Source organism: Hippoglossus hippoglossus, chromosome 17 (assembly GCF_009819705.1).
Source record: "Hippoglossus hippoglossus isolate fHipHip1 chromosome 17, fHipHip1.pri, whole genome shotgun sequence".
NCBI classification, from domain to species: Eukaryota; Metazoa; Chordata; class Actinopteri; order Pleuronectiformes; family Pleuronectidae; genus Hippoglossus; species Hippoglossus hippoglossus.
Window position 1 is genome coordinate 10,447,940 of NC_047167.1, and position 12,948 is coordinate 10,460,887.

General features: G+C 39.6%; 1 protein-coding gene across 3 annotated transcripts in view; it reads right to left on the minus strand.

The window, feature by feature from the left end:
• The window catches only part of clstn2 (calsyntenin 2), a 132,224-nt gene that overhangs the window by 35,695 nt on the left and 83,581 nt on the right, over positions 1–12,948 (minus strand). For all 3 annotated transcript variants that reach the window (XM_034613396.1, XM_034613395.1, XM_034613394.1), the window contains exons 3-4: positions 2,277–2,472; positions 24–135 (exon numbers count right to left, since the gene is read on the minus strand). In XM_034613396.1, the coding sequence (XP_034469287.1) occupies positions 24–135; positions 2,277–2,472 (308 nt within the window). The remainder of the gene's footprint in view (positions 1–23; positions 136–2,276; positions 2,473–12,948) is intronic.

Here is a 12,948-nt window from a genome sequence, read left to right on the forward strand (position 1 = left end):
TGTGCATTAAAACATTAATATACCTGCAGAATGCTGTCGTATATCTTGCCTTCGGTTACTGACGCCTTGTACAGTGGCTCCCGAAACACAGGACAGAACTCGTTGACGTCATCTACCTGGATGTGAACCACCGCCCTGAATGGAGGAAGGGATTGAAGAAAGATAAGGGAGGGAGAGAGCACAAGAAGGAATGGACAGAAGGATGCCAAGAGATAGAAGAGCAGATAAATTATGGAAAAAGGGAAAAGTAAGGACACCGGGAAAGAATAAAGGGATGGAGGAATGGAGAGAGGAGGAAAGAAAAATCTCTTTAAGTCATTAGAGATTGATTGACATTAAGTAAAGACGTATTTTGCTGTTTAATTCAAATACATCAGTCAGTTAAAGGGAGAGTGAAAGGAAAACAATTCCGCACAGAAGGGTCATGTGTATTGGTATTTCTTTGAAAAATGTGTTTCCATTTTTTACCAAATGTGTTTCCATTTTTATTATTTACCAGACTAATCCATAGACTTAGACTAACCACAGAGAAGATCTTGAAAACATAGATTGCTTTCCTAGGCTCAAATTTTTTGTTTAGAGCCTATTCTGATGCAAACACACAGAAAAACACACTATCTACTCTGCTGGGAGGAAGTGCTGAAGATATTAACAAGGTACTCTGATAACATTTGTGCACTAAAGTACATAGATTAACCAATAACTCAGATGTGTCATGAAGTTTTCTTCACCGGTGACCTTCTCTGACAACTCGCAGTGTATCTGACGAAGCACATCTGGTTAATTAATGACATTAGCTTAATGAGGCCTATTTAGAATGTCACACAGTGATAATGACACACACACACACACACACACACACACACACACACACACACACACACACACACACACACACACACACACACACACACACACACACACACACACACACACACACACACACACACACACACACACACACACACTTCATCTTCCACCGGAGAAATTCATCAGAGATCCCTGAGCTGATAAATGTCCCTCTCTTTCTCTGTTTAGTGCCGAAGCTGCAGAAGCTTATTTTAGCAGCTCCTCGTCTCTGACCACAGGGTTTGATTTGCTGCTGTCAATGCAGCTCTGCCTGTTTGTCAATCTCATTCAAATAGTGCACGCACGCACGCAAAATTATATTGGGCCATTAGGGGGACAGAACATGAGAACACAACTGCAGGTCTCAGCTGTCACTGCTTCAGTGCTGAGGGATGAGAAAATTACGAAAAGGAAAAGAGAGAAAATGAAACAAGCAAAGACAAAATCGAATAATAATGATTTTTTTTAAGAGTGTGAACTATGAAGGAAGCACAGGAGCATGTTGCTTTTTTGCTTCTAAATTAATTTAGTCAGGGTAAAGACTAATGATGCAAAGGTAAATATTCAAATGAATTCAACTAAAGCTATGTGCATATTCATGACAACAACTATCGTTAATTTAGTTGTAATGTGATGCAATTAAGCCTAATTTTAACTCTGCTAATTAAGGCTGTGTTTTCAAGGGTTACATGCATATACTACTCTACTGGTGAGGCTCAACTTAAGATGACTTCCACTCTTTGCTGATGAAGTCTTTCCCTGTTTTCTTTTGGGACTCTTTAATATGACTCAATTGTGCAGCTTCCTTGGCGACTTACTTTGAAGTTAATGTCTGTTTCCATGTCATATTTTGTCCGCCTCTTGTAAATCTGCGTCACTATGGCAGCTACACAAGTGAGTCATGCTGAGATAAATAATAATTTGCACTATGTGACAGTTTGAACACAGGGTCTGACAATCACAGTTTGTTAGGAAGCACAAAGACACACAGAGGGTTGCTGCCTGTGTGCTGGTGAATTCCTAAAAGTGTAAAGCTTCTGAGAAGCAATTTCACGTAGTGAAGCCACATGGTGAAGGAGAAACAGCGTCCAATTTCACAAACAGAACAAATGACTGAAAAACAAAGATTATCTGCTTAAGAACAACCTACAGGCTCCATAATATTAGATTTAGAAATCATTTATGTAACGTTGTCTCAGCATGAATTGAACAGTACAGCTTCAAAAAAGAAAAATTATATTACACTGCAAGCTCTCCCTGTTTTCTTTGTATGCCTCAGTGTAAATAGACTTTTTTCCATTATTTAAGCAGGGCTTCAGGCTTACTTTTTTAACCAAGGAGCACATGTGTTTCTTAGTCGAAAAATTCCGGAGAACATTTAAATTAAACACGGACACAAACCACAAAACACAAATTGCTTGACTCACTTGTGTGATTTCTTCCAGTCGGCCCCGCTGGGTCCGGCCCCACAATCGTATGCCTGGATTATGAAGGTGTACTCTTTCTGGCTCTCACAGTCCACAGGGCTATTGGCCCTCAGGACCCCCTCTCCTGATGTGCGATTCAACACCACTGCCTCAAATGGAGCATCCTGACCGTAGATCTTAAAGGCACAAATCTCCCCTGAAAAACAAAGGAAAGAAAGGTATAAATGATGTGATATTTTATCTTGACAGCTACATTGATAATGTTATGTGTTTCCAAAGAAGACCATGCCAGAGGATTTCCTCACAGGGCCAAAGTTAGAATTCATGAGAATATGACAATAAAATATATCTTTTCACACCCAAAATGAAATAAGCTATTTCACTTCACTGAAAACACCAATGTCATTTATAAAACTGGGAATAAGGGCCACTTAATGTGGAAAAAAATCTTTCAAGATATATTTAGAGAATCAAGTTATAATATTACGAGAATAAAGTCGTAATATTGAAAGAAAAAAAGGCGTACATTTACGAGACATTTTTTGGCTACATGTATTTTTTCATATCAGCAGATGAGCATAAGTTATCAAATGTAAGACGGAGTGGAACTATGTTGAATAACACAAATCTTTACCCCAGAGAAAAGAGAAATGGACCACATGTGTTTTGAAGAAGAGGCAGAACTAGAAACATCAGAAACATGGTGGGCTTCAACACGTCTGTTCCCCAGTAGAGAGTGAAAATGTTTCCCAGCAGGTGGCTCATGAACCGACAGACATCAAGGTCTCTGCTTGTTTAGTATGGAGACAGTCAACACAACAAACTATCACATGTAGAGTCGGTGAGGAAGTCTGAGGCTGCATTTTATTTCAGGTCTGACAGTGGAAATGAACAAAAATGAAATAGTTCCAGTAACGTATATTTTTCTTTTATGACAAAGCTTATGAAATCTCATTTTGTTTTGTTTGCTTCTTCCGTTTGTCCCTCGTGTCATTTTCTCAAACTGAGCAGTAGCTACCATATGGCTCCGATAGCTGAGAATGAATCAAAGTGTGGGTAATGAAGTAAAAACTAACGGTGCACACCGCTGACAATTTCTTTACAGCACGACTATCACTTCAAATTTAAGTGTCACTTCTGGACACATTGATATTTGTCAGCATGAACTGCTCACAAAAACACAGTGTGCAGCTCCTCCGGTGTAGTTAGTGAAAAAATAATTTCTCACACGACAAACTTTGCCAGCTCGACAAAAGATGAAATTTGTTTTGTCCACAGAGCGTTCCGCCGTACACACTGAGAGTATTATGTTTGCCCAACGTGTGCATTTTTCTGTCTACGGATCCGGCTTGTGAGTCTTGAATCATCTGCGCGGTTCATTCTCTGCACAAGTGTTCATCTCAGGGATTTGGGAAATCTCCTTGCAGAGGGATCAAAGAGCTGTGACGCTCTGACCCTGCGCCGGCTGATATCTCCCAGAACATAGTGGGGCACAGTCGAAACAAAAAGCTGCCTATCAATGGGAATTCTGCTCGCATGCTCAAACCCCTCTGACAGATATAGAGACAAAATTTGTTTTCACCACTGGCTTCTCCTCACTTCTGTTCCTTTTGTCTCTCGTATCCCACTGTCATGCACACAGTCGTTCCACTTACTTTCTCCCTCCGACTTCCTTTTAACCTATTTCAACTCTTTAAATCCCCTTCTTGGTGAAATAATGATGCTGCCAAACACAGTGGGCTTCAAGGTTTGATCCCCAACCAATTTTCAGGATGCTTCGCCCTCACATTGGCCCCTTTGAGGAGTTATCGAAATGAAAAAGGTCCCCACTATGACAGTGGGGTGTATGGAAAAAGAATAATAAACACAACGGGTGGTATGGAAGAAGGGTGATAAGCGCAGCCTTGATCCTGCCTCCACATACTCACATTCAAACAGCGAGCAAACTGAGCAAATATGGTCTCAGCCAAAGAGAAGGTAATCTGATGAGAAAATATCAGTGATTATAATACATCGCAGCCTTGACTTAGTGGTGGAGAGCAGGAAGAGGTACGTCACCGGTACAGTTTGGGGTTGAATGCAAATCCATTTTCCGCTCCATCTGTTGTGGTAGAAGTATTTTTCTGAATTACATTATACAGCAGAATATTACATTGAAATGGAGGGGAGGAAAGCTAGAGGGAGCAATGGAGGAGGTGAGTGAGAGAGCGGTAGACGACTGTGATGTGTCATGTATATGTAAATGCTAATGACAGAGATTTCCGACAGATTCCTACTGTGTCAGCAAATGTTTTTGCTCCGCACCAGCTGCAATGAGGGAAAACTATCATTTCACCCTGTGGTGGTTTATGGAGGAAATAATGTCTAATCTCTGGGCCTATATGTCATAAGGGAAAGGAGTTGCTTTTGGAAGTAAATATCAAAACGCATAGATTTCTGCTTTGGGGAGCTGGCCTTTTGCCAGGGGAGATTGAGAAGAAAGTGGAGCAGTCAGCAAAAAGTGGATCAATAACAACAATCATCTAAAATAGATGGTACGCCACAGAAAGCTTGAGCGGTATAAACTGCATAGGCAGAAAATGTCAAGCTGTCAGGGAACATGTAGTTCAGGGGATATTTAATTGCCAATATAAAAGGAAAAGGACAAGATGGATATAATTAATGAGAAAATGATGCTCGATGAGCGAACGTGCTGTCACGAGGAGCCAAAACAAATTAGTGTTTTCCCACTGTAAGTAAGAGGAGTTGACAGAGCATCTCTCACCAGCTTTTTTCTCCAGTTGTTGGCTTTAACAAGTGTTTACACTTAAGCGAAAAAGGTTTACACAATTGTAAAGGGTAGAAATGTATCTATATTGAATATACGGTTTAAAATAGGAATTTAATCTCTAACCTACAGTAAGTCTGATTTCTTAAAAGTCTACTCTTAAATATACGCAAACTTTCAATGCCTCCTGGTTTAATTACTTATTAAAAGTTTTAGAAATGTTCAGTTTGTATCCCTGTTTGTTTTGATGTAATTTATAATAAAAAAAAGTAATCCAGGCCACATAAATGTTTTGCATAGTGCTCACAATTTGGTTCCACTGAACACATTTTGATACCATTACAAATGAATCCATTATTCCAAAAGGGAAACAAAACAGATTTATTTTATTAGTTGTAATGAATGCATGAATAATGAAAACCAGAAATAATTAAAAGCAGAAACTTTTGTTAATGGATGACGGTTATACTGCTCTGAACGGAGGCAGTACTTGAAAACTTTTGAACTTTCTCGCATGTTCTCTATCACTGTGTTTTACAGTGTTGTTGAGTATGAAAAACATTTTAAGGACGCCGCCCTCTATTATTCAGGACAAATTAAGTTCAAGAATAAATAAATAAATAAAGAGAAAAAGAAACAAATACTAGTAGTGTCTTTGTTGTAATTCACTTATGTTACATACTAAATAACATTTGGTTCGAATAAGAATTCTGTAAATTAATGTGAAGTAAATTACCTTATATACCTGCTGTGTCATATTTGATACAAACATTTGGATGTATACATATTTAGAGGTTTACAAAAATTGTCATCCAAGAATTTTTTTCCTAGTACAACAAACCAATGGAGATTAAACAGAGAGATTACAGGAGATTAACAGACTAGTGTATGTTATGCAAAAGAGAGACTGGTTACTGTAAGCCACAAACCATAGGACTGTCTCTTCTTATAAAAGTCCAGCGCAGTACAGAGTGTGGTGACAGCTATTTCACCTGACCAATCGTAGTAGACGGTTTCAGAGTTTTGCATTAACTCAGGAGCTCAGTGGTCAGGGCAGGAAACACTGTCACTCTGTCGTCTGTTTTCATCATCCCCCTGTTTCAATTACAGTTGTGTATTTAGATGATTCAGAGACAAGGCTCTGTTAATGTTTACAGCCTGTCATCTGCGTCCTTTATTACTATGTGTAATGAGATGGTTAAACTAAAGGGCATTGATAGGACTAAGTAATTGCAAGTTGACTCAGGGACGTATTTATTTGTTGCTGCTGGCCAGGTCCCTGGATGTTATTGTTGACTATGCCCCACTTTTTGAATACCTATATATTTGTAGGGACGATACCAGCACTTCTTACATTATCGTGCAGATTTTTCTTTTATGTAGATATCTCCAGTGACTCATAGGCTCTGAATGAAGCAATCATAGATGTGGGTCCTTTTATATCTGTAATGTTCTAAATGTGATTTTAAATTATCCCTCTTAAGAAATGCTTCTGAATGCTCACTGTATACTAGTATTTTATAAGTATTCTTACTACTTGAAGTAGCATCAGCTCTGCTCGAGACTGATATGGACAAACAGGTCATCGGGGGATTCAAGCTTTCAATCCGGATTGTGTCCATGGCAGCAGATAGAAACCTGAAGAGCCTGTGCCTGCAGTCTGCTGAAGAAACTGATGCTGAAAGAAATGGTAGGTCACACAGGCCATACTGAGTTTCCATTTCAAGGAATTGGTACAATAACTTTCTGTTGAAATTGATCATCAATCTGAATAGATCCCAAAAGGAGGAAAACATTTCAACCATTGTATTCCCTGGTGGCCCTGTAGGGTTCTAACTGAATGAGATACACATGTAAAATCCAATTCAACGGATTTACCGTTAATCCATTATTTACAAGACCTTAAATATTTGCCTGTCAAATAGTTAAAGTCAGGATATATACGTGTAGACATATAGAAAAGCTTTATGCATTGGGTTCGTTGGTCTTTAAATTTCAGTTTTTGTCAATGTGATGTATTATCTTGAATTTGAGGAGTGATTTCAAAAAAGCCTCATGTGAACAGAGAAAGAAAAGTCATGTTAGTTCCTCTTCTTAATCAAATACTGTTGGTACTCCATCTGGTGTGTCTGTGTCCGTTTGTCTGGCTCTGTGTACAGCATTAGAGCATTAGACACAAAAGCTTCAGTATCAAGATTTGACTCTGTGTGCGTGTGTGCGTGTGTGTGTGTGTGTGTGTGTGTGTGTGTTTGTTCAGAGGGAGATATAAGGCCTTGATTAAAGTGAGTTTCTAAGCAGGCACACTATCAGGCGGCTTTAAGCCCCGATTCCTTCACTCTCCTGCCCTTCCTCTCGTTTAATTAATGACTGGATTACACTTCATCCCACTACTGACCCTCAGATAACTCCTCAGTCTCTGAGACAAATACACATGCATACGATACACAATGTGTGGACACACACAATATGCACAGCGAGCAACAAATACGCAGGATAAAAATGAGAATTATTCTGGGGGTAAAGGGCTTCATTACAATGTCTCCGATTTTAGTAAGACTTTATTGACTCAGCTTTTGCTTTGCTCTGTATTTGTGCTCTGTGTTTTTCCAATGCTGAAAATATGAAAATGGCTGAAGGCTAAAAATGTCATCAGGTTCTTGGTGAGTTTTTTTTGCAGCCAGTTTTTTTGCATTTCATTGGAGACAGAATGCCATCACAAAGAAGCACCTCACTCTGAACATCCTGGTATAAGGAGCACATGGCTGTGTATGACTGAGCAAACAAGGATATGTGTCGTTAGTTCTCTCCTGCTATAGAGCTTGAATCACTCCAGCTGTCCCCACTAACTTCTTGCCTGATTAAATATGTTTCCACTGTCATGGCAGCCTCAGGCTGTTCTTTTATGGATGAAATGTTTAGGCTCCTGCTGTTCCATCTACACTCAGTTACCAGTTTTAGATACACCTCTACAGTCTGATGCTATTTGCCTTGTATCCATGTTGTCTATTATTTAGCCTTCAAATCTAAATAATGCAGTCATATAAATGAACACTGTTCAGGGCATTGTTATTGTTAATGCACATTAGGTTAAAAGCATTTTCAAAATATGCTGGTGACACTGAGGCTCCAGGTCAGGACAGGCATGATTAGGCTGCATGGTTCAGAAGTGAAGACTCCAAATATTGCTTCAATGAAAACACAGTTTTCAAATGTCTGCGGTGCCTCTGCATATTTGTCCCACCTTGACATTATTTCCAATATCAAATATTCTATTTGATCTGGTAAGTCCAGCATGTGCACCCACATACTCTCACACTCTTTGCAACAAATAGATGGTATTTATAGAAAGAATATTTGTATGAAGACATGAACACGTTCAGGGAAAAATAAATCCAGATAAATAGGAAGCAACCAAACCATGTTTCTCAAAATTGAGCAACAACCGTCTTATAAAAACAAAAACATCAACATCAATTTTCTTACCTAATCCGCACTCAATGAAAAACTCATGCTATAAAAGAAATAACAATATAATCAATTTCTTTAGACCCTGCCTGACACGTGGAAGTGCACTAAACAAGAATAAAATAGAATTCAGATAACATGAAGTGTGTCTGTCTGCATGCAGTGCACATACATGTGTTGACCTGTGCAGCCACAGAGGACTCCCAGTCAGTTGAGACATGCAGGGGCAATTCATCAGAGTCCTGCTGGACCCCCTTTCAGATAGCCGGCCACCTTCTAATTGCATTTGGGAGATTGCCAAACCATACACTTGACCTCAGGGTGACAAATCAGCAGCTCACACAGACGGAAAGTACACACACACAAACACACACACACACACACAAACATATATACACAGACACACTTTCAGGTTATCTATTCACTTAGGGAAGTCAACACCTTAGAGAACACAATATAGGATGGGGAGAATTCAATATTACAGACAATACACGTTCATTCTGCTGGGGGCTTTGGTGGTCTGCTACGCAATTAGAGTTAATTGCGACTTCTGAAGTTGTGGGATTAGAATTCATCAGATGAACTGTGACTGTCAGTGTTGCCTGTTAATTGAACCGCGTGAAGTCCTTGTGGTTGTGTGACTTAAATACTGAGGAAGAGAGCTCTGAGAGGCATTTTGGCCGAAGTGCTGAAAGCCAATAGTGAGTGGAGTGTTAACAGCTGAAGTCAGACACCACAGTGAGAGGCTACTTGTGAGTGAAAGACGATGGGTTTGAGTGCCACAACAGACTGGGAAATAAGCCTTAAGCTAAGTACTCCAGATCTCTCCAGCGAAAATATGTAAATAGGGAAAGATAAATGAGGCACGAGGTTGTTTATCAAGTTAAGTGGGAAATTGTGCAAATTATGTGTGTGTGTGTCTGAGTGTGTGTGTGTGTTTGTGTGCTTCTCTGGCATCATGCATCAAAAGTTAGACCTCGAAGGAAACAATTTTTTTTCTCCTCAGCAGCTCACAGTATTAAAAGGAATTCCTAACCATGGTTTGAGTTCACCAACAGGGAGAGTAAACCAACCTAAGACAGAAGAAAGAGAACATCAGAGAAATGAGCACTGAGGAGAAAACCAGCGCTGAAAGTAGAGAGGAGGTCAAAGAGATACAAAGGAGTGGATTAAAAAGGGAGTGAGGGGAGAGGAGACGCTGCAGGGGAGATAAAAAAGGAAGAAAAGGAGGAAGCATCCAGAGTGATTATGTGTGAGAAAACAAATGCTGATATAAACAGCACTATCAAACTCTCTAGTATTGCTCTGTGCTTCCTCTCCTCCTCCTCCTCCTAACCTTCTCCATCCTTCCTTCCTTTCTCTGCAGCAGATTTCACAGCGGTAAGCGATTCTTCTGCTCTTAACATCACCACCCAGATGCACCGCTCAACCATGCCCTCCCGTACCCCTCACCCGCTCTGGTTTCTGCCCAATCTCTCACCTTCCTCTCGTCTTTCCTCTGTTCCTCTGTCATCCGCTCTTTGCTTGAACTGACAGTTTACTGCTCTCCCAGGGTCACCAGCTGACAGTTAGACAGTCCCTTGAACAAGGGGGAATTTTACAGTTTTTTGGGATGAATGTGAGTGGCAGCGTTCCCTTCAAATACATACAAATCCCCAGCTGAAGCACTTGCAGATAAATATATATAAAAAAAATACACACACACCAAAGAGGATTGGTAGCAGACTGAGAGCTGCTGGCCACTGTCACATCTCTGAATTGACATCTACAGGAGCAAAACTATAATGGATGTAGGACAGGATAGTGGTTGTTTATTGAGTCATAACAAATGTCAGAAAGTTGAAAAGCTGTATAACGGAAATATATATTCCTAAAATGTCTTTATGGGCAATAACTAATTTTATCCTTATTTTATACGAGATAAAATCAATAATCTGTCTGTTTTATGTCTTATTATAAGTATTACTGTTGCCTGTGGCATTGCTAATTATGACAAAGTATTAGAGCCACATGAAGGGGGGGGGGGGGGGGGGATATTTGAGATTTTGAGAATAATGTGAAAATGTAATTTTTTGAGGGGAAATATCAGAAGATCAGCCTGTCACCTGCATTAGAACAAGGAATGTGGAGTATCTCTTTAAGTTATTATTTGACACATGTTTCACAAATAACAAAATATATAGTATCAGTAAAATAATAAGTATGAGAGCTTGTAAAGAAACTGTCTATTCTTTAGAAAGAACTACAGGGACTTGGAAGAAACTGCCTCGTTTGTGGAGGATAAAATGTTCGGTTGTGGTTGACTGTGAGGTTATTCAAGGGAGTTTAGTAGTTTCTCAAGAAAACAAGATTTTGGATGAGCAGGGACTTCTTCCTGGTAATTTATTGTTATTGTTTTTCATTAAATTACAACTTTACTCCCATAACATTACAACTTTCCTCAATGGTTTAGTTTGGGTATAGTTTCCAGTTTTGCATGATCATTCTTGAAATCCCACAGGAAACAAAGAATAGCTCTGTCCGTCATTAAAATAAACAAAAATAACTTTGACCACCCTGAAGTCAACCTGCTTTCTGGTCATTCTTTTCATGGCTGTCACATATTTCGACTGAGTCACACCTCCCCCAGGTGACATTCATTTCATCATGTTTCTTTTCATTTCCCATATTTTCAACACCCTTTCTGTTGGACCGCAGGCCAGCATGGCTCTGAGATAATCACAGGCTGCCAGGTACAGCAGGGAGTCTCCATAAGCCTCTGAGCTGTAAATGTCACTGTGGCTTCGGCTGTGACCTCTGTCAGCTCAGCGGCTCACTGAGTAGAGAAGGACATGGCCCACTGGTTTATAGAAGAAACACACACTGTCACACACTCACCCACGCACACATTTTTGTCTTGTGGACATGCTTCACTGCACGCAAACAGACAATCGAGCATACACACTCACACACATGCATGTTCACTTATACAACAGACCTTTTCTTACGGCAGACATTTGACATGACATAGCAGGTAAACTTGTGTTACTAATCACGATAATAAGATCTCAACTTGAACAGAGGCTCCATTAAAATCATTCACACCTTTTCTATTTAACACAGACAGGCTAAAATAGTGATTGTATGAGACAAAGGACATAGTTTAGTTTATTTCTATGAATAAATGGCATATCTGTGCCTCCATTTTAAGTACCTGCATAGATGTGTCCTTGTGTCTTTGAGACAGAGACACAAAGACCAATCTGACCTATTAACTCAGTTAGGGAGGTTATGTTTTCACCCTGGTCCGTTGGTTTACTGGTTTGTTTGTTAGTTAGCAAGATTGCACAAAAACTACTGAACAGATTACCACAAAACCAGGGTCAGATAAGAACACATTAAATCTCTGTGCAGATCCAGATCAAGGGGCAGATCCTTATTTTACTTTTATAACATTGTGAAATAGTTTTTTTTTTCAAAATGTTCTTTGATTTGTCAGAGAATAATTCATTGATCTTAAATCTAAAAAAATCGGACATGTTTAGGGGACCGATATTCATGAGTTGGTGTAATTTGATGCAGATCAAATAAAAACCTGGATCTAGTAAATGTAAATGTAGCTCTATGGAGACCGTTGGGCTTTGGTGGAGGTATGCACTCTAATGAGTGAGGCTGTAGTTTTATGGTCGGCAGGATTACGCAAAAACTACTCAACAGATTTCCACAAAACTTTAATAATGAAAAACATTTCATTTCTTTTTCTGACATTTCCCAGGGAATCATTCATTGATTGAGCACATTTAGATAACTGATATCCACGAGTGTGTGAAATTAAATTAAAATTTAATGAGATGGTTTGGCCTTGGCGGAGGTATGTATTCCACTGAGTGCCATTTTAGTTTCCTTGTATCCAACTGATGAGTACTGCAACTATGTTTCCTGTTGCTCTGACAACTTTTCAATACAAACAGGATGTTTGACAACACACGTCTGCCAAAACCATCCGCAATTAATGAAATCCTCTCTGGTATTATTGCTGTCTAGTGACACTAAGAACAGGAGAAGAAAAAAAAGACCTGATGGTTAGTGTGCGTACCCCATGGGCGTACCTGCCCTCAAACAGCAGGTCCCCAGTTTGACTCCCAGCTGGTGGACCATTTACTGCTCTCCCTATGTTTCCTGTCTCTCTCTGCTGTCACTATCTCATACAGAAGCCAAATCCAATACCAACAACCACGGAATCTGGGATGAGATTTAAATAGAGCCAGGAGATATATGCACACTACATATAAATCTAAGTCACCTTTACGTCATCAAGAGGATGTCAAATGTCAGTTATCATCAAGTTATCAAGTCTTACTAGGTGAATAGCTGACTTATAAACCTGCCATTTACAATATCTCTACATGTGACAGAGCATTGTGGGACTTGTCATGAGCACACGTTTGAATGCAAAATGCG